Source organism: Schistocerca cancellata, chromosome 3 (assembly GCF_023864275.1).
Source record: "Schistocerca cancellata isolate TAMUIC-IGC-003103 chromosome 3, iqSchCanc2.1, whole genome shotgun sequence".
NCBI lineage: Eukaryota > Metazoa > Arthropoda > Insecta > Orthoptera > Acrididae > Schistocerca > Schistocerca cancellata.
Window position 1 is genome coordinate 651395442 of NC_064628.1, and position 18907 is coordinate 651414348.

At 37.9% G+C, this 18907-nt stretch overlaps 1 protein-coding gene across 1 annotated transcript in view; it reads left to right on the forward strand.

The window, feature by feature from the left end:
• The window catches only part of LOC126175608 (uncharacterized), a 331979-nt gene extending 328338 nt beyond the window's left edge, over positions 1-3641 (forward strand). Inside the window, exon 11 of the mRNA XM_049922489.1 lies at positions 3306-3641. Coding sequence (XP_049778446.1) covers positions 3306-3400 — 95 coding nt within the window. The 3' untranslated portion in view covers positions 3401-3641. The remainder of the gene's footprint in view (positions 1-3305) is intronic.
• The last annotated feature ends 15266 nt before the right edge of the window (positions 3642-18907 follow it).

Here is an 18907-nt window from a genome sequence, read left to right on the forward strand (position 1 = left end):
ACTGTAGCTATTGGGAAGAACATGAAAGTGCTTGGCAGATTTAACAATGAATCAAACTCAGTCACAGACACAAGTGATCAATAGTAGAAATGAGTCTTAACAGCTTACTGAAGATATCTTGTAGAAAATGTTCAGTTGCAACATTTATTTATTTAGGGGGGTGGGGAGAAGGAGGGGGCACAGGGACATGTTCACTGTTTTGATTGATTTAATGCTATTCACTCAAACAGAAAGGGTGTAGAGTGTGGGAAGCATCTTGCAGATGTATATGGACACTCCTCAGATAGCTATTGGACTAATTATGGCAGTAATTTCAAGTGTAATCAAACAGAGCCCTAAATTTTGTTGCAGGAATCAGTATTACAGAGGAGGTCTTTTGCAGACCAAGAATGAAGAACCCATAATACGTTGAACAATTTCATATGTATTAGCTCAACATCTAACATAGTCAGTGTACCAACAGATAGAGCTAACAAGCAGACTTAGGTAACAGCAGGAAAAAATTATGCGCCATGGGGATTCAGCAAGAAGCTGTTTGCTACTGTAATTTTTGGTAGGCTGTTTGTCTTCAGCTCTGAGTTTTAAAAACTCATTGCAGATGATTTCCACAGCAGGTACAAGAGCTTTTGTCTGGTATTATTTTTGTATTCATATAAACATTTACATGTCAAGTTCAATCCTATACTATTGTTTGTGGTTTAGTTTGGGACTGTTATGACATCTGATCTCTCTAATCGCAAACTAGAGGTAAAATTAGTAACATATGTTTGAAAACTGGCTTCCTTTTCCAAGATAATTTGTTGGTTTTAGGGAAGTAAATGGAAAATTTCCAAAATTAAAATAAAATTCAAGATTTTTGTTATATTTCTATCTGCTGATGCCCAACTGTACATTAAAGGAGAGAACTTGATCAGGAGTTTCACTGTTGTCACATCAGTCTTTCATATGTAGTATCCAAATAGTAGTGACAGTTCTCTGATAATCACTTACAACTGCTCACATAAATGTCATTCATGAAGTAAAAGCTTTTTGACATAAACAGTCAATTAATGTAAAATCCAGAACATAATTTTTCTTCCAATACCTTATCATGTTTCTGTCACATTCTGCTTGCAAGCAATGTCGTTTTTTATTGCTTTCTTCTAACTTACATAGAAGTTCAGCAAACAGATCTGGTATAGGCAAACAGATAGGCCTATTCTGTAATTCATCTGTTTCCCTTTCTACAAATTGTCTTTTCAGTATCTTAGCACCTCTGCCGTCCATCGTATTACTTTCTGTACAATACAGTGCTCCCAGTTCATTACTTATTCCAGTTCCTTGCCGAGTATTGGCCTATTAGGTTGTCTACTTCAATGTCTTGCACTGTTTTTGGTGCAGATGAGCCTTGGCTAGCTTGCTGTTCTGTCTATTTCCTACACCTAACCGTGATTCGTCACACAAAATACAGCACATATTTGATACAAACCACACGAAATCTCTATACAAGAAACAACAACATACAAGTAAACAATTCAGTGCTCCAGTACTAGAAGCAATACTGCCAACACCAGAAACTATTGTCTATACATTCACTTTACTAATTACTCAACAACAGGAAATTCTATACTGTCACCCCTACCTGTTGACGATTAATCTCGTAGTCCACGTTTACTTCAATAATCATGAATTAAGCCTTGCATCTAATTATTGCAACTGCATGGCATAAATGCTGTTACAAGCAGTGACCAAGAAAAAACAGTCTCATGACATAACATAAAAATCACTTGCTTTGTTTGTCCCTATTTATACAACCTCCCTAAGCACCAAAGTCCAAATGATCATGGTTTTACCACCAGCAGACACTCTCTCTCCTCTAACGTCCGAATGAGTCCAAGTGCATCACCTCTTTCCTGTCCGCAGCTCGTGGTCTTGTGGTAGCATTCTCGCTTCACGCACTCGGGGTCCCGGGTTCGATTCCCAGCAGGGTCAGGGATTTTCTCTGCCTCATGATGACTGGGTGTTGTGTATTCTTCATCATCATTTCATCATAACTGACACACGCAAGTCGCCGAAGTGGTGTCAACTAAAAAGAACTTGCAATATGGTGGCCGAACTTCCCCGCAAAGGGCCTCCCAGCCAACAATGCCATATGATCATTTACCTCTTTCCTGGTAACCAAGACTGTGTTCTTGTCCATCACTACTGTATTGTAAACAGAGTACTGTAATGGATCATTCTTATGAAAACTCATTCAGATGAAATCTAGAGAGATCCCTACTATGCGCCCAGAACTGTAATCAACTCACTTGTTTCAGTTTCATCATTGGATCCAAAGTGTGGGCACTATCCTCATTCCTTCATTGTAGCTACCCTTTTCCTACTTTCAATTTTCCTGATGACCCATTTTTGTATGTACTGGTCTCCAATTCATTGCTTTTTCAACAAAAACCACTGTTCACACGAAAATGATCAGTTAACAACAGTAAGCACACCTGACAAAAAATTAGCTGCCCTCAAGATACATCACACTAATACTGTGTAACATGATGTGTAACCTTGATGATGACCTCAATTCAGTGAGGAGGAGAGGTTTCTTTATGTATGCCACAACCAGCTAAAGCCTCTCAGTGTTGATTAGATACAGTAGATCTACCGAACTGTGGGTGTGCTGATTGCTATATTTCACCCCCTGTACCAACTATTTCCAAATGCAGAAGAGACTTTTGCTCCATTATATGTAGATCAACTCCAAGGAATTGAACACTCCATAACTTGGTGGAATATGTTCATAAGAGTTTTTAAAAAAATGAACACAGTATTTGATGTTGTTCTAGTTACCTTGAAGAAATCATCCAATACCCTGTACATATCAGGGCTTGCTAGTTGATTCCGTGACTAATCTTTGTGTAATGGAGGAGTTAAGAGATATCACCTTTCATGAAGATATTGTTATAGTTGCAGCTACAAGTATTTCTTAGAGTTGATCACAAATTTTATGGTCCTATATGCTTATTTATAATTATTTTATATATATCGGACTAATTTCTTAGTCGTTTTTGTTGATGTCCTTGAGTTATCAAATTTTGTTAAATTATTATCTGTGTTTGTTGATGGAATTTGTGTTCAAGCGGAATTACATATTTTCTGTGTTGATGTTAACTAGCTGTAGGCAGGAAATGAGAAATACAAATATCATGGCTTGCTGGAAGAAGTCAGGTTTTAGTCATTAAGTCTCTGTTGGTAGTATGTTTACTTCTTTTTATATTATGACTGGAAATCAGTGCCACGTTAATAATCCACAATTTACATGTTTTTGTTTTCAGGAGGCCCAACGTCAAATGGAACGTACACTCCTTTGCGCTTCTACAATAATGGTAGTGGCCAAAAGGAAGAAACAAAGAGTCAAAAGCGTTACTAAACCTGATCCATGTTTTGTGTGCACAACATGGAAGTCAGTGACTTTGTGCAAATTTCTTCTTCTAGGAGAGCACCGTTCAGGAACAAAAGACTTGCCATGAACATTTTTCAGAAGTGATCAATGTGTTTTAGATGGTTTTGTAATTTTTAATTACATGTAAAGTATATTTCTTTTTGTTTATTTAAATGTGTATCTTATATACAAATGGAATAAAATATTTTTATTTTAATATTTTCACAAATTGTGGAATATTTCATTTTCAATTTGTATTAAGTTTAAAATCTGCTTCACTTGGAGATTTATGTACAAATAATAGCAGATTTCCCTTCTTCTTTACATAAATTTTGAAACTCTGTTTAATATTTGAATTTCATTTCTCTTTCAAATAAATCTTTTTATTTTGCAATTATTAAGGGCAATTCAAAATTAATACAGCAATTACAAATGGCTGTGACTACTTAATGCATACCTGTACAGTAATAAAATTACAGACAATACAAAATAAAATTCAAAATTTTGAACGTTGTGCATGTTGGGCCATGGAGGTTTGCACCTTTTTAAATCAACATCTTTCAAACTGTTGGATAAATCATACTGGACAATAACATGTTCTGCTCGTGGCCATCTGGATCTCCAGACACAGCACCCATGGAGCCCTTTTTATGCAGTTATGTGAAAGACTTTGTGTATGCGCCCTCCTTTGATGAAAACAATTCCAGAACTCAAAATACATTTTTCTAATACATTCATGTTGGTGACTCCACGTAAATTTCAAAATGTTTGATGAAAATGGAATACCTCATAGATGTCCATGAGATCCAAGAGAATTATATTGAACACCTAACAAGTATGTGAAAAGATTTTTATTCTGTTTACTGTAAGATGTATTGATGTATTGCTAAGTATTAAAGAGTTACAGTCATTTGTAGTCACTATATTCATTTTGAATTTCCCCATATATAGGTTGTCAGAATATACCCAATAAAATATTTAAGACAAGAAAAAAAGATATGAGAATACAAGGACATACATTTACAAATTTTCAGTCTACCCAAACAATGCTGTTACAAGAATTTTTAGTTTCATGTAATAAATAAAACAATGAAATAGGCAGATTATTCCATTATGAAAAATATTATTTAAATCCAATAAAATTTAAACTGTCTGCAACAGTGCTTGAAATGTTTGTGGAACAGTGAAAAGCATATCAACTTGGCTGCTTTAAGTAAGTACAGAAGGGTGAAAGCAGTTAAGTCAAGAAATCAGTTGAATAGAAAGCTGTAAAAGTTGTTTAGTCAATAAGGGCTTTTTTGTAGGTTTGGAGTAAGTTTTAAGTTAAGGAGAGGTGGAGCAGAAGGTACATGCGGTAGGTATTTTGAATTATAATGTGACGAGATTAAACTGATACTGGAAATCATTGGAAGTTAGTATTACAGTGACTGCGAGGCGCACATACTTAAGTGCACTTTGATAAGAACAAAACAATAAAATGGAATAGATTCAACACTAAGATAATTTTCTAACAATCCAACACTAAGGGAAAAATTTAATATGACATATTTCAGTGCATCACTCGTGCATTCGTGCATCATGTTCTGTAAATCCTATCATGAAGGAGAGTCTCCGGGGATGTGGAATGTGTCAAGTTATCAATTAACTGCAGGCTACTGTACTTATGTAAACTATACTTACAACAAGTTGTGATTAGCACTAATCTACTCACACTGATAATACTGGGAATTATTTCTACATTAAGTTATATATGTGTTTGTATTTAGAAGAAAAGCATCTGCTTTCAAAAAACTGCTGTTGCTGTTTTTATCTAATACTTCAAACAAGCATTTTGGGCAGCCTTACACACACCATTATCAGCTCTCTACTAGCAAAGTCAAGATCTTTTTAACACAAACATAAGTGTTGTGCAGAACTTATATTCTAAAAGGCCAAGTATTCTGATAAATTGTAGCAGTGGCTAATGACATATTCTTTTATTTTGCTTTCAAATCTAAGGAGAATTTCAGTTTCCCACCTGATTTAAACTGGCAACCTCTTATAGGCTTTTTTATTAGAATGAAAAACTCCATTCTGAACCTTAGGTAGGGGTGCATGGTTTACATGGAAATTATTGTGAGCTGCATGGTTCATCCTAAATTCACTGTAGTTATTGACCACAAATACTTTTTACAAAAGTGTAAGAATGTTGTAAATACTAACATAGAAATATGTGCAGTGGGAACTATTGTCTTTCACATACAGTTGTTGAAAGAAACGTATTGTGAATACAGACATTCCAGTAACCAGTTCCATCTTTTCTGTCACAGAAGCTGAAGTATTACTGCCCTGTTTGATGCCTCATAAGTATCACTCAATTGCATCAACCCACTCCTTTCTTATGATTCAAATAGTTAACAATGATGCAACACAACAGAATTGATTTCACTTTTTAGGTCATTCATACTTACTGTTACTAAACTCATGAGAATCAGCTTACTTGTAATGTGATACTGTAGATTTCACAACACAGATTGGTAAGCTACATACACAACGAGTCATCTCACTAAATTCGTAAGTGGCAAAAGCTAGTAATTATTCAACTTGTAACACAGATGTTTGTATACTGAATGCTTCGTAAAAACATAACCCGATACTGACTTAATGTACACCTCTAACTGACTCCAACTTTACAAAACCTAGACTGACTGAGGATTTATGCATGATGCTTATACACTGTCCAGTCTCATTAATGTGACCACCAGTCAAAACCTTGAATAACCTCCTTTTCCAGCCCAGTGCCGTCACCAGCTGTGCTAGGTTTCTCAGTTGAGAATCCATGGCATGAACAGCTCAGTAGAGGCGTTCCCACAGATTCTCAATCAGGTATTAATTCTGGGAGTTTGGTGGCCAGGGGAGTATGTTAAACTCATCCCAGTGCTCCTGAATCATACACGTACACTACAAGCTATGTGGCACATTGCATTGTCATGCTGATGCCATCGTGCTGAGAAAAAGAAACTATATGTACTGAATATAATAGAGGGAAACATTCCACGTGGGAAAAATATATCTAAAAAGAAAGATGATGAGACTTACCAAACAAAAGCGCTGGCAGGTCGATAGACACACAAACAAACACAAACATACACACAAAATTCTAGCTTTCGCAACCAACGGTTGCCTCGTCAGGAAAGAGGGGAGGAGAGGGAAAGACAAAAGGATTTGGGTTTTAAGGGAGAGGGTAAGGAGTCATTCCAATCTCGGGAGCGGAAAGACTTACCTTAGGGGGAAAAAAGGACAGGTATACACTCGCACACACACACATATCCATCCGCATATACACAGACACAAGCAAGTAAGGTAAGTCTTTCCGCTCCCGGGATTGGAATGACTCCTTACCCTCTCCCTTAAAACCCAAATCCTTTTGTCTTTCCCTCTCCTCCCCTCTTTCCTGACGAGGCAACCGTTGGTTGCAAAAGCTAGAATTTTGTGTGTATGTTTGTGTTTGTTTGTGTGTCTATCGACCTGCCAGCACTTTTGTTTGGTAAGTCTCATCATCTTTCTTTTTAGATAAACTATATGTACTTGTGGACATGGTCCCCAATGATAGATGCATGCTTGTGTTGATCCACTGTGCCTTCCAGAATGATGAGATCACCCAGGGAAGGTCACAAAAGCAATCCACAGACCATAATGCTCTCTTCTTGGTTGCAGAGTATTTGCTTCCAGACATTCCATGCTATACATGCCAATAGCCATCTGTCCTATGGAACGTGAAATATGTTTCATCCGAAAAGGCCGTCTGTCGCTATTCAGTGAATGTCCAGGTGTAGTAGCACTGTGTAAATTCTAGTCTTCATTGACAATGAACAGCAGTCAGCATGGGTGCCTGCTGTAGAGGCCCATATGTAGCAACGGGCATTGCGGAGACACTTTTGATAGCCTCCTGGTTTTTCTGTGTGGTCAGTTGCTCAACAGTTGCACTTCTATTCACCTCTACATATCTCTGCATCTATGTTCACCTCTGTCATGTATGGAACATGGTGCACCACTGTTCCCTGAGCACAGGTTCTGAATAGTGACATTTTACCAAGTGCAGTGTACTTTAAACATTGTGGCACGTAAACAGTTTACAAACTCGGCCATTTTTCAAATGCTTCCACCCTTGGCCTGATAGCCAGTGATTACGTCCTTTTGGATGTTAGATAAATTGCTCTGTTTCCAAACTGTGACAATGACTGCACTGTTTTCCACATCCCCTAAGTCATTTAAGAAATTGTGGAACGCATGAAGTTCTTCTTTGATGTGTGGCCATATAACAAATGTATCGTCCACATAGGGGAGCCATGCATTCCACAATTTCTTAAATGGGATTCACGCCAAAATCAAATTCACCTTGGAGGTTGAGAGTGAGGTCGGTCTCCCATTCCTAGATGTGTTGGTGTACAGAAGATCTGATAACACTCTAGGTCACAGAGTGTACAGAAAGCTGACTAACACAAATAGGTATTTAGATGCCACTTTGCACCACCACCCAGCCCAGAAGCAAGCAGTACTCAACACTATGTCTTCACGTGCCTACCGTATCAGCAATGACGACAACTTGGAATCGGAGTTCAATTTTTTAAAGAGGACATTGAAGGCAAATGGGTATGATAGTTATTCAATCGACAGGGCTTTTGGGCGGAATACTTATACCACTAATAAGAATGACAAGGAACCAACTTCTCACTCCATCAGGTTACCGTTTGTTTCTGGGGCCACTGACCATATAAGCAGAATTTTAAAGAAAAGTGGTATTCAGACATCTTTCTTTAGGCAAACCAAAATAAAAGACTTTTTCTGATGGAAAACGGATGCACCTGATTACCTCCACAATGCAGGCATCTATAAAGTGTCAGAACAGGAAGAACTGTTAAAAAAAAAGCTTTAAGGAACACGAACGGTACATGCATCTAAAACAGAGTGCAAAATCGGCAGTAGCGGAACATCTCAAGAACTGTGGCTCTGACATCGATCTTAATAATGTACGTGTACTGGCTAAAGAAAAAACATTTATAGGAGAAACATCCGAGAAGTGATTGAAATTTCTAAGAATGCACCTAATTTCAATAGACAGGACGGCTATAGGCTTCAGTCATCGTGGCTCCCCGCCATCAAGGAAGTAAATACACAGCCGCGGTGTGTGAGCGGTATAAACAACGCGCTGCAAGTCACCTTGGCTGACAATAATATTTTGGGTAAACATTTCCCCTCTCTTGCTCTGTCCGTTTCGAATCTAGCCACTGATGATGACCAATCAATAGCGGTAGCAGGCATTTCAACCAATAACACTTCTCCAGAATTAGTGTGGAATAGTGCCTTTCTACCCAATGACGAGGGACCACCAATGGTAACCACAGGAGATGAGCTACCAACGCCCTTCTTCTGCATCAGAGTGGGAATATTAGCCTATGACTGTGGCCCACAAATGGTAACCATATGAATTTTAACCAATACTGTCACGTCTCCAGCATGAATGCCAGAAAACTCCCCCTTTATAAGTGGACACGACACTCGTCTCTAACAGTGTTCTTGCAGTAGTGGACACCAAAAGATCCTGAGGAAGATTTTAGAAGAAACATGACGCAGCCTAATAACCCAGAAGATTTTAACTTCAGTGATAACAGTCACAAAAGCCTGCAGACTTAGATTGAAAATCATTTATTTGCCCCTGACATACAGGACACTGTGCAAAGCAGGTCAATAAACAGGATGATACATGCCAACACAACATGGCTGTCATGCAGGGCAGCCTACATACCAAGGACCAAAAAACTGTTTCTTGCCTTTGACATGTAGGCAGCCCTGCAAAGCAGACTTACGTGGCAGGATGACACATTTCTCAAGCAACATGCAGGGTCTGGGGAAAACGTGTTTCTATCCATATCTCTGCTCCTATTGGAGGTAGGAGATTATAATCTCCACAGTGCTGACACTCATGAGGCCTGCTGTTCCTGTGCCAAATTTGGTTCAAATCGATACAGGGGTTTTGAAGTAGAAGCTGCACATACACACAAATATATACTCTGCAGATAGTTACAGTAAACTACATTTTCTAATTCTGCGAAGTGCAGAAGTTTACATTTTTGAACATTTAAAGTAAGGTGCCAATATTTTCACCAGTTTTAAATATTATCATGTTCTTACTGAATATGAAGGTGGGTGTTGTTGTAAACCTGGTAAAAACCCTAGAAAAAGGTTTGTTTCATAAACAGCTCACCTTACTTGACACAGTCTCCTTTGAGGGATGTACACTTAGTGCAGTGATCCTGCTTTTTCATCCCAATGGAAAAATAGATTCTGCTAAACTCAGCAAAATACTCATTGATTGCAACTATTAATTCCTCATTTGATGAAAATTTCATACCAGTAAGCCATAGTTTCAAGTTATGGAATAGGAAAAGGACACTTCTGGCAAACAGGGTGCATGAAGAACCAATTTAAGGCCCAATTCATACACTTCCGTTGTGGTTATCACTGATGGCTGGGATGGTGCATTATTCCAGTGACAGAACACTTTTTTGCGTACCAACCTTGGTCTTTTTTCAGCCAATACAAGTTTCAAAAGACCAAAGAATGAAGCATAATAGGGTCCAGTTGTAGTTCTGCATTTTCCAAAGTAATCTACGATTATTCACTGGTAATCTAAAAAAAACTGTGGTCATCATCTTACCAGCTGACCAAATGGTCTTTGCCTACTTTGGTACACTTTCTACAACCTTTGTCCATTTTTTCGAGTGGCGTTTTGACTGTGTGAAATGATGGATCCAGGTTTTCATCAACAGTCACAAATTGGTGCAAAAAGTTTTGCTGATTGTGATTAAACATCGTCAGACATCGTAATAAATGAATGTGCCAGATGTGATTTTGGTCGCCTGTGAGCAGTCGCAGCACCCACCTCACACACAGCCCCTTCACAGCCAGTTTTCCATGCAGGGTATTAAGCACTCACTTAGTTGATATGCCTTTGGTCTCAACAACCACACAAATTTTTATCAGTGGTTTTGCATCACAGTATCATGGATTTTGTCAGTTTTCCTACGTGGTTCTCTCAACTAAATGGCTGGAGCGCACTTCGTCTCTGGTGCTTGTCAGACCATGTTTAAATTCATTAATTCAACACTAAATTATTCCAATGATGGTGCAGTGACCATGCGAATTTCATCCAGTTCTGTTTTGATACATGCGGCAGTCCAACCCTTCAAATGAAAATGTTTAATACCAGCACAAAACTCACTGACCAATTCAGACAGCTGTAAGGAACTGTATGCCATACATTGTTGAAGTTCTTCGTATGATCCGTGGAACAATGAGGCTTACCAACCATGAAGGTGCGACGAAAACGTTCGATTCTTTCATAGAAATTTGCCAGAGGTATCAAATCCATGGAGACAGAATAAGCGGAGATAGCGCAACAGACTTATGCTGTACGTTGTTTTGAAGCCAGTGTGCGGGGCCTGCCGCCATCTTGGATCCTCAAAACTTTAGCAGACGAGTATTTAAATTGCTTCTTGTTCGTTATTCCTGTCGTGTGCACGAGATATTTGTTTTATATAGTAAACGTTACACTGTTTTAGTGTACAACATAGTATAAGGAACGCAACTTCAAACGTTTTTCTGGTCTTAAATGTGCATTTGATACAGCAATACAACACGAAAATATGACGCTTCTGGCCTCAGCACTGTAATTCCTTTTTGTTTATACACTTGGAATAACCGAGAAGGGAAGTATAAGTTATGAAAAGCGTGCTTCCGTAATCCATTTCTATTCACTTTCATTGTGTTTGTGTCGATAATTGATAAAACCAGAACTCCAAAAGCAATGATTGTTGTATTTTCAAGTCAAATTCAAATTTTAAATGTTCAAGTTTGCAAGAAACTTACCTTATTTCCTTTGGTGTCCCATAGATGTATGCAGGGATGATATAAACAAGCCAGCTGTCATGTCAACAAAGTGAAAGATTCGTTAAATTACGAAGGAAAAGAACTGAATTTAAGATTCTCAGGCCCATTGTAGCTTACACATCTGCTTTGTTTTTAAATTGCACCTACCAAGTGACATTCAGTGCGGCAAATAACAGCAATTTACTGGGTAACACGACAACACAGTGATTAATGTAATAATCTAAATAGCCTGGACTTAGACAGGGAACTTTGCTTTAACAAATACAGTATGTAACCCTTTAAGTACTTATAATTGTAACAGGTGTTCCACACATTTTACTAAAGATTTAATTAACTGCATATAGTTACATTACTTTTATATTAAATTATTGCATTTCAAAACATTAGTCCCCATTTCCAGGATATTTCTTGCCAGGACTTTACAGTTACTTGGGAATAACCAAACAATGAAAACCAAGTGTATTGCTCACCCTCAGAGAGCTCTTCACGTTGGATTGATAGGAAATCTAAAGTCAAATCACAGAAATAAAACTATAGTGTAAAACTTTACAGTACATCAGAATTTCAAGCATATATAAGAATATAGCCTTTAAATAAGTCCACTTATTAATGAAATGTGATTTGTTTAAACTTTAGACTACAATCAGAACGAATAGTACACCCGTAAGCGACGCAAGCTGGCATTTTTTTAAAAAATCAAAACACTTCAAGACTACACGGAATCAAACCACAAGAAGTGAATGTTTTGGTGTAGCTAATATGGAGGATCTTCACTTGGGTTGGCTTCAAGTTTGTGATGTCATGACAACTCCTCTTATTTTTGCCTCCATTATCAAGTCACCCTTGTATTTTTGAAGCCTTTGACCATTTGTACGGGTCCTTCATTCTACATAACTGCATCACCTGCAAAAACTCTGAGGGTACTATAACTGTGGGTGCCAAATCATTGTTACAACATGAACCAAACACCAAATGTGCTGATACACTGCCTTGGTGTATGCTGAAGTCATTCCCACATCTGTCAATGTCTCTCCATTCAGGATAACATGCTCCATTCTCCCCATCAAGAAATTCTCAGTCTAGTCACAAATATTATTTAATACCCTTCATGTTCAAACCACCATTAATAAGCGTTGGTGTGGTAGTGAGTCAAATGCTTTTTGGAAGTAAAGAAATACTGCATCTAACTGTCTAGCTTGATTCGTGGCTTTCAGCATGTAATGTGAGAAACACACAAGTTGGATTTTTCAAAACCAATAGACCGATGAATGTTATGTAGTAATAAAAACTTGTCAAAACACCATTCCTTTTCGTTGACAAAATTATGTAAGACACAACAATAAATGTAAGCTCTCTCCTTTTGGAAGTGAGCAAATAAATTAGATGTATCACTTGTTAATTTTAATCATGACACAGATTATTGTACTCTTAGGTATCATTGTTGTCTCGGATATAATAAAATTTTAGTTTCAAGCCTGTTACTATTAGATACACATAGAGAACCTAAATCAAATGTCTTCTCGTTTCTGGCAGTGCCACCTTTTTACAATTATATATAAAACTTTATATAAATGTTTTAAACATTTTATTTGCTGACAGCAGTGAGCTTGTTGTATTGAGTTTTCTTTAGTGGCTTCATTTTCAGTTTTCGTGGAGTGAGTGCACCAGAGATTTATTTTCATCTGTGTTCTGTGACATTATAAAATTATATCTTTGTTTTACTGTTTTTGTTGTTACAGTTACAGTGTAAGTTGGGTTGCAATAAAGAAAAATGCAATAAATTATTTTTACTGCAATATACCGTACTTCGCTCTGTGATTTTCTGCCAAACATAATTAACGACATCAGGCTATGGGCCCAGGCAAACGCATACATACGGTATTTGTTTCTGTTCCGCGAATTCATTGCTTTTTATCGGAGTTTTATTCGCGTGAACTGTGACGCTCAAGTTCAAGAACTGTCGTATTTCACTGGTCTATTGTGGAAAACTTTGTTTTCGTTTTGAACTGAGTATCATAAGTCTGACTTATATTCAGCCTACACGAAGATGGATAAATCGAAAATGATCAGTATCCAGAAATTTGACGGTAAAAATTTCCAACTGTGGAAATATCAGTTGCAAATTATTTTTCGTGCTGAAAAAGTGCTCTATATTGTTGGGGGGAAACCAGGGCCAAATGAAGCTGGTGAGAGTCAAACCGTTTGGGACAACTTAAAATGCCAAGGCGATGCTCATTCTGTCTACTGCAATGGAATTTGCCCAATTGCAATATGTAATGGCGTACACAAATGCAGTGGAAATGTGGGCCAGACTATTCATGAACAGCGATCCTCAGTTAATAAAATGGCCTTGAAGCAGAAATTTTTTGATTACAGAATGTCGCCAACAGACAGAATCACACGACACATCAGTCAACTTGAGTCCTTGGCACAAGCATTAACTGATATTGGGGAACCTGTTACTAAAGCAGACAAAATGGGTAAAATTTTGCAAAATTTGCCAGAAAGGTTTGCAACTTTTTCAACTGCCTGGGACTCGTGTGTTGAAGACAACAAATATTCAATAATTTGACTTCAAGGTTATTGAAAGAAGAACAAAAACTTTTTCAATGTGATGAAAACTCAACAGCCTGCGTGACAGTTAACGTGGACAAAACACGCATGTTCAGTTCAAATGCTAGAAACAACAGTGTGTCTAACATGGTCAGTAGAAAGGACGTTTAATGTTATTACTGTCACAAAAGGGACATTTTAAATCTGAGTGCAGAAAACTTTTAGCAAAACTTAATACGAAAACTGAAACATCTGAGCACCAAGCTTTGAGTGCAGATCATGCGTATGTTTTTGTCTCCAGGTAGCGAAAACATTTGGTTAGCTGACAGTGCTGCGTCAAAATATATGACGTCACACAAAGAGTGGTTCAAAACATTTAAGCCAATTCAGTCGGATGACTCATTTGTTCAAATTGGAGACAGCTGAGGGCAAATGACAATCTCGAACTTTGACAAACACATTATATGAAGGGCTTATTTCAATAGTGGTACAAGTCCATTTTTGTTCATTTTGAGATACAGAGTCCTAAAGTTAAATGAGTGCTGAAAAATCTGCAGTTGAGATACCAGAAATATTCAAGCATATGCTTCTTGCTAGAGATGAACCTTTCTTTCTGTTTGTTTGGATCATTAATTTCAGAAGCATTATAGGCAGAAAAGTGGAAGTAATGGACTTGTACCACCACTGAAATAGGCCCTTCATATATTCCTATGCTAAAGAAAAATTTATTTGTCACAAAAAGAGGAATGAAAGTTATTTTTGACGACAAGAGATAGAAGTTCGTAGTTCAGGTCTAATTTCAGCAGGAATTAAGATGGGCATTCAGTGGTATCAAATTTTGTTTAACTGTCCAAATGTACTACAGGTAAATCCTGCTTCCCTGAGTTCCATAATGATCTGGCATGAGAGACTTAGGCACATTAATTTCAGTGGTCTCAAGAATACGGCTGTTCTGAACTTAATACCTGTTTTCAATATGAAGAAGGTTGAAAATCTTCATTGTGAACCATGTCAGTATGGCAAGATGAAAAGAAAATGTTTTAATTCTAAATTGGAATCAAGATTGAAAGTTCCTGGTAAATTTATTCACGTAGATTTGAGTGGAAGGATGAGAAAATCGTCTCTTGGAAGTGCACAATTGTACATAGTTTTCAAGGATGATTGCACTTCATACAGGTTTGTGTATTTTGTTAAAAATAAGCAGCATACTTTCCCTGTGTTTTTAGAGATTCAGAGACAGACTGAAAGACAAACTGGAAACAAAATCAAAGTTCTGTGAAGTGACAATGGGACTAAATTCATAAATAAGCAATTTGAAGATTATTTCAAGCAAACTGGTGTAATATATGAGAAAACAAGTCCCTATAAACCACAGCAAAATGGCCGTATTGAACGAGAAAAGGGACAGCCGCGGTGGCCGAGTGATTCTAGGCGCTTCAGTCCGGAACCGCGTGACTGCTAAGGTCACAGGTTCGAATCCTGCCTCGGGCATGGATGTGTGTGATGTCCTTAGGTTAGTTAGGTTTAAGTAGTTCTAAGTTCTATGGGACTGATGACCTCAGATGTTAAGTCTCTTAGTGCTCACAGCCATTTGAACGATTTTTCTTGAATGAGAAAACAGGTCCATTGCTGAGTGTGCACGCACTATGTTATTAACCACTGACTTGTCCCATGAATTGTGAGCTGAGGTGGAAAACTGTGCTTTGTATATCTTAAATCACTCACCATATAAAGCAAACGACAATGTTACGCCATATGAAAAATGTTTTGGAAAACCTGCTTCTTTAGGACACTGGAGGAAGTTTGGATCATCAGCATACATACATGTTCCTGATAAATTTAGAAAAATGGGATAATAAATGAAAGAAATGGATCATGGTTGGCTATGATGTGTTTAGTGCCAATTCTCGTCTCTACAATCCTGAGTCAAAGAAAATTACAATCTCCTGCAATGTGTCTTTCAATGAAGAACAACCCCATAGATTAAACATAGAACAAAGATACACTGAATTGTACCTGGGAGACCAAGCTGCAGAAGATGTTCAAGCGGAATCTGAAGAAGATGATACTGGTGAACAAATGAGAGAAAATCAAAAAGATGTTCGAGAGGAATCTGAAGAGGATGATACTGGTGAACAAATGAAAGAAAATCAAAGCATGAATCTGCGAGATCGGTCTAATCTGTGAGTACCTTCTCGTTTTCAGGACCAAGATATAGCTTGTTCTGCCATTATCTTTGAACCTCAAACTTTTGAAGAAGCAGTGGTATCGAAAGAGTCATCAAAGTGGAAACAAGTAATGGAAGAGGAAACGACATACTTGAAGAAGAAGAAAACTTGGGATCTAGTACCATTACCACACAACCACAAGGCAGTTGGATGTAAGTGGGTCTGCCATCTGAAGCAGCATTGTAAGGGAATAATTGACTGCTTTAAAGCTAGATCATGTGCAACAGGTTATTCACAACGATAGGGCATTGATTATAAAGAGACATTCTCTCCTGTGGTCCAATATGATACAATCAGAATTTAATTAATCATAGCAGCTTCACAAGGCATGGAAATTAAGCAGTTTGCTGCTAAGACTGCACTCCTGAATGGGGATTTGAAAGAAGAATTTTACACAGAGCAACCAAAAGGTTTTGTTGTAGAAGGTTCAAATAATGTTTGCAAACTGAAGAAGAGTCTATATGGACTCAAACAGTCACCAAGTTGTTGGAATCAAAAATTTGTACAGTTTCTGACAGTGTTTGGCTTTGTGCAACTGAATGCAGACAAATATGTTTCCCATGCATTAACAGATGACACTGATGTTTACTTGGCACTTTATGTGGACGATGGCTTGCTTATTTGTACGTCTCCAATAATACTGATAAATTTTTTGACAGCACTGGGATAAATGGTTGAAATTTCTGTGGGCAATGGAAAATACTTCTGTGGATTGGAAATTGAACACAGCCCTTCCATAAAAGAAATCTATACTTCAGAAGTTCAACATGGATGATTCAAAACGGAACTCCAGTCCTTTTGTTGTTGGAACCATGTTGCACAGTGAGCAGTCACCAGCAAACCAATGAGAGGTAAAGGAGATGGAAAGCAAACCTTATTGGCAGGCAGTTGGTAGCTTAATGTTTGCAGCAACTGTCTCACGACCAGACATCGTGTTTTCTGTGAGCATGGTGAGTAGGTTTTTACATAATCTGGGTCTTCATCATTGGCATGCTGTTGAAAGGATTATGAAGTATCTACTGGGGACCAGGGAGCTGATCATAAGGTACAAAGCTGACTACTGGACTGGTAGTCTACTCAGATGTCGACTTTGCTGGTTCTGTGACACTCATTGGTCAACAACAGGTTATGTGAACTTGTTAGCAGGTGGGCCTGTGACATGATATCCATGTCGGCAGAAATGTGTAAGCAGATCAACAACGGAGGCCGAATACATAGCAGCTTCAGATCCTAGTGAAGTTGTTTGGTTGTGTAGTTTTCTCAGTGAACTTGGTTTTCACTTAGACAAACCAACAACACTCTGTTTTGACAATCAAAGTGCTATTCACATGATTAAAAACACAGAACATCACAAACACACCAACCACATTGACATTAAATGCCATTATATACGTGAACATTTTGAAAATAATGAGATTGAAGTCTAGTATGTTTATTCTAATAAACAATTTGCAGACTTATTCACAAAACCTTTTTACTAGAGACAAATTCATATCAAACAGAAAAGCTCAGTCAATGATCTCAAAACAAACAAGAGTGGGAGTGTTGACAGTAGTGAGCTTGTTGTATTGAGTTTTCCTTACTGGCTTCATTTTCAGTTTTCTTGGTGTAAGTGCACCAGATATTTATGTTCACTCTGTGTGCACCCATGTTCTGTGACATTATAAAATTATATATTTGTTTGTTGTTTTTTTTTTGCCATGGTTACAGTGTAAGTTTGGTTGCAATAAAGAAAGGAGCAATAAGTTTTTTTTCCTGCAATATACCATATTTTGCTCTGTGATTGTCTGCCAAACATAATGTTTCGTAAACATAATCTCCAAATTATTATGCTCTTTGACTTGGCATATATATGCTGTAAATACCAATTGGAGTTTAGTTACCATAAAACAATTATATGGACTAATATATCCATGCTACTGTCGAATGGGAGATGGTATTAAGCCCATATTAGAAGACACACCTAACATGTACAAGTCAGGTGTAGACGACCTGCGGAATGGGTAAAGCTGCAATTTCAGCAGATAGATTATTCACTGGGGATAAATGGGAACCATTGTATTCTGACATGGATCCATGCATGCACAGTGGAAGAAGTGTACGTGTGCAAGTGCAGAATGCAGTGTTTTGAGCAGGCTTTCTGCTTGTTATTGTTTTCATGTGTAGTCAGCAGACGAGGTACTCCCAGGAAAAAAAAGAGTGGTTCTGGAAAGATGACATCTGAAACCTATGATTATGGACAATGGAATGTAAGACGAAAGTTTAGGGCCTGTTTAACATCATGTGTCATTTTCTGTTACTACGAGTAGGGAACGTTTTGGCATTAAAAAGAAAACTAAGTACAAGGAATACATTTTATTATATACATCTGAAAGAGCGACTGACATACCACGTTTCCACATAGTCACCAAACACATTGGCGTACTTATCATAGCGGTGGACAAGCTTAGAAAGACCTTCGTCATAAATTTCTGCCGCCTGAGACTTCAGCCAGTGAGTCACGCCCGCTTGGAGTTCCGCTTCGTCATCAAAGTGCTGCATTGCAAGCCACTTCTTCATCTTTGGAAACACGTGGAAGTCACATGGTGCAAGACTGTAGCTGTAGGGCAGATGAGGGAAAATTTCCCATTTGAATGAATAAAGGAGTTCTTTAGTGCTGTTTGCCGTGTGAGGTCGGGCATTGTTCCGCAAACACAAAATTTTGGACATCAGCTTTCCTCGGCGTTTGTTTTGAATGGCTCTTCTGAGGCTGTGCAAAGTTTTGACAGTACTGGGCAGAATTTAT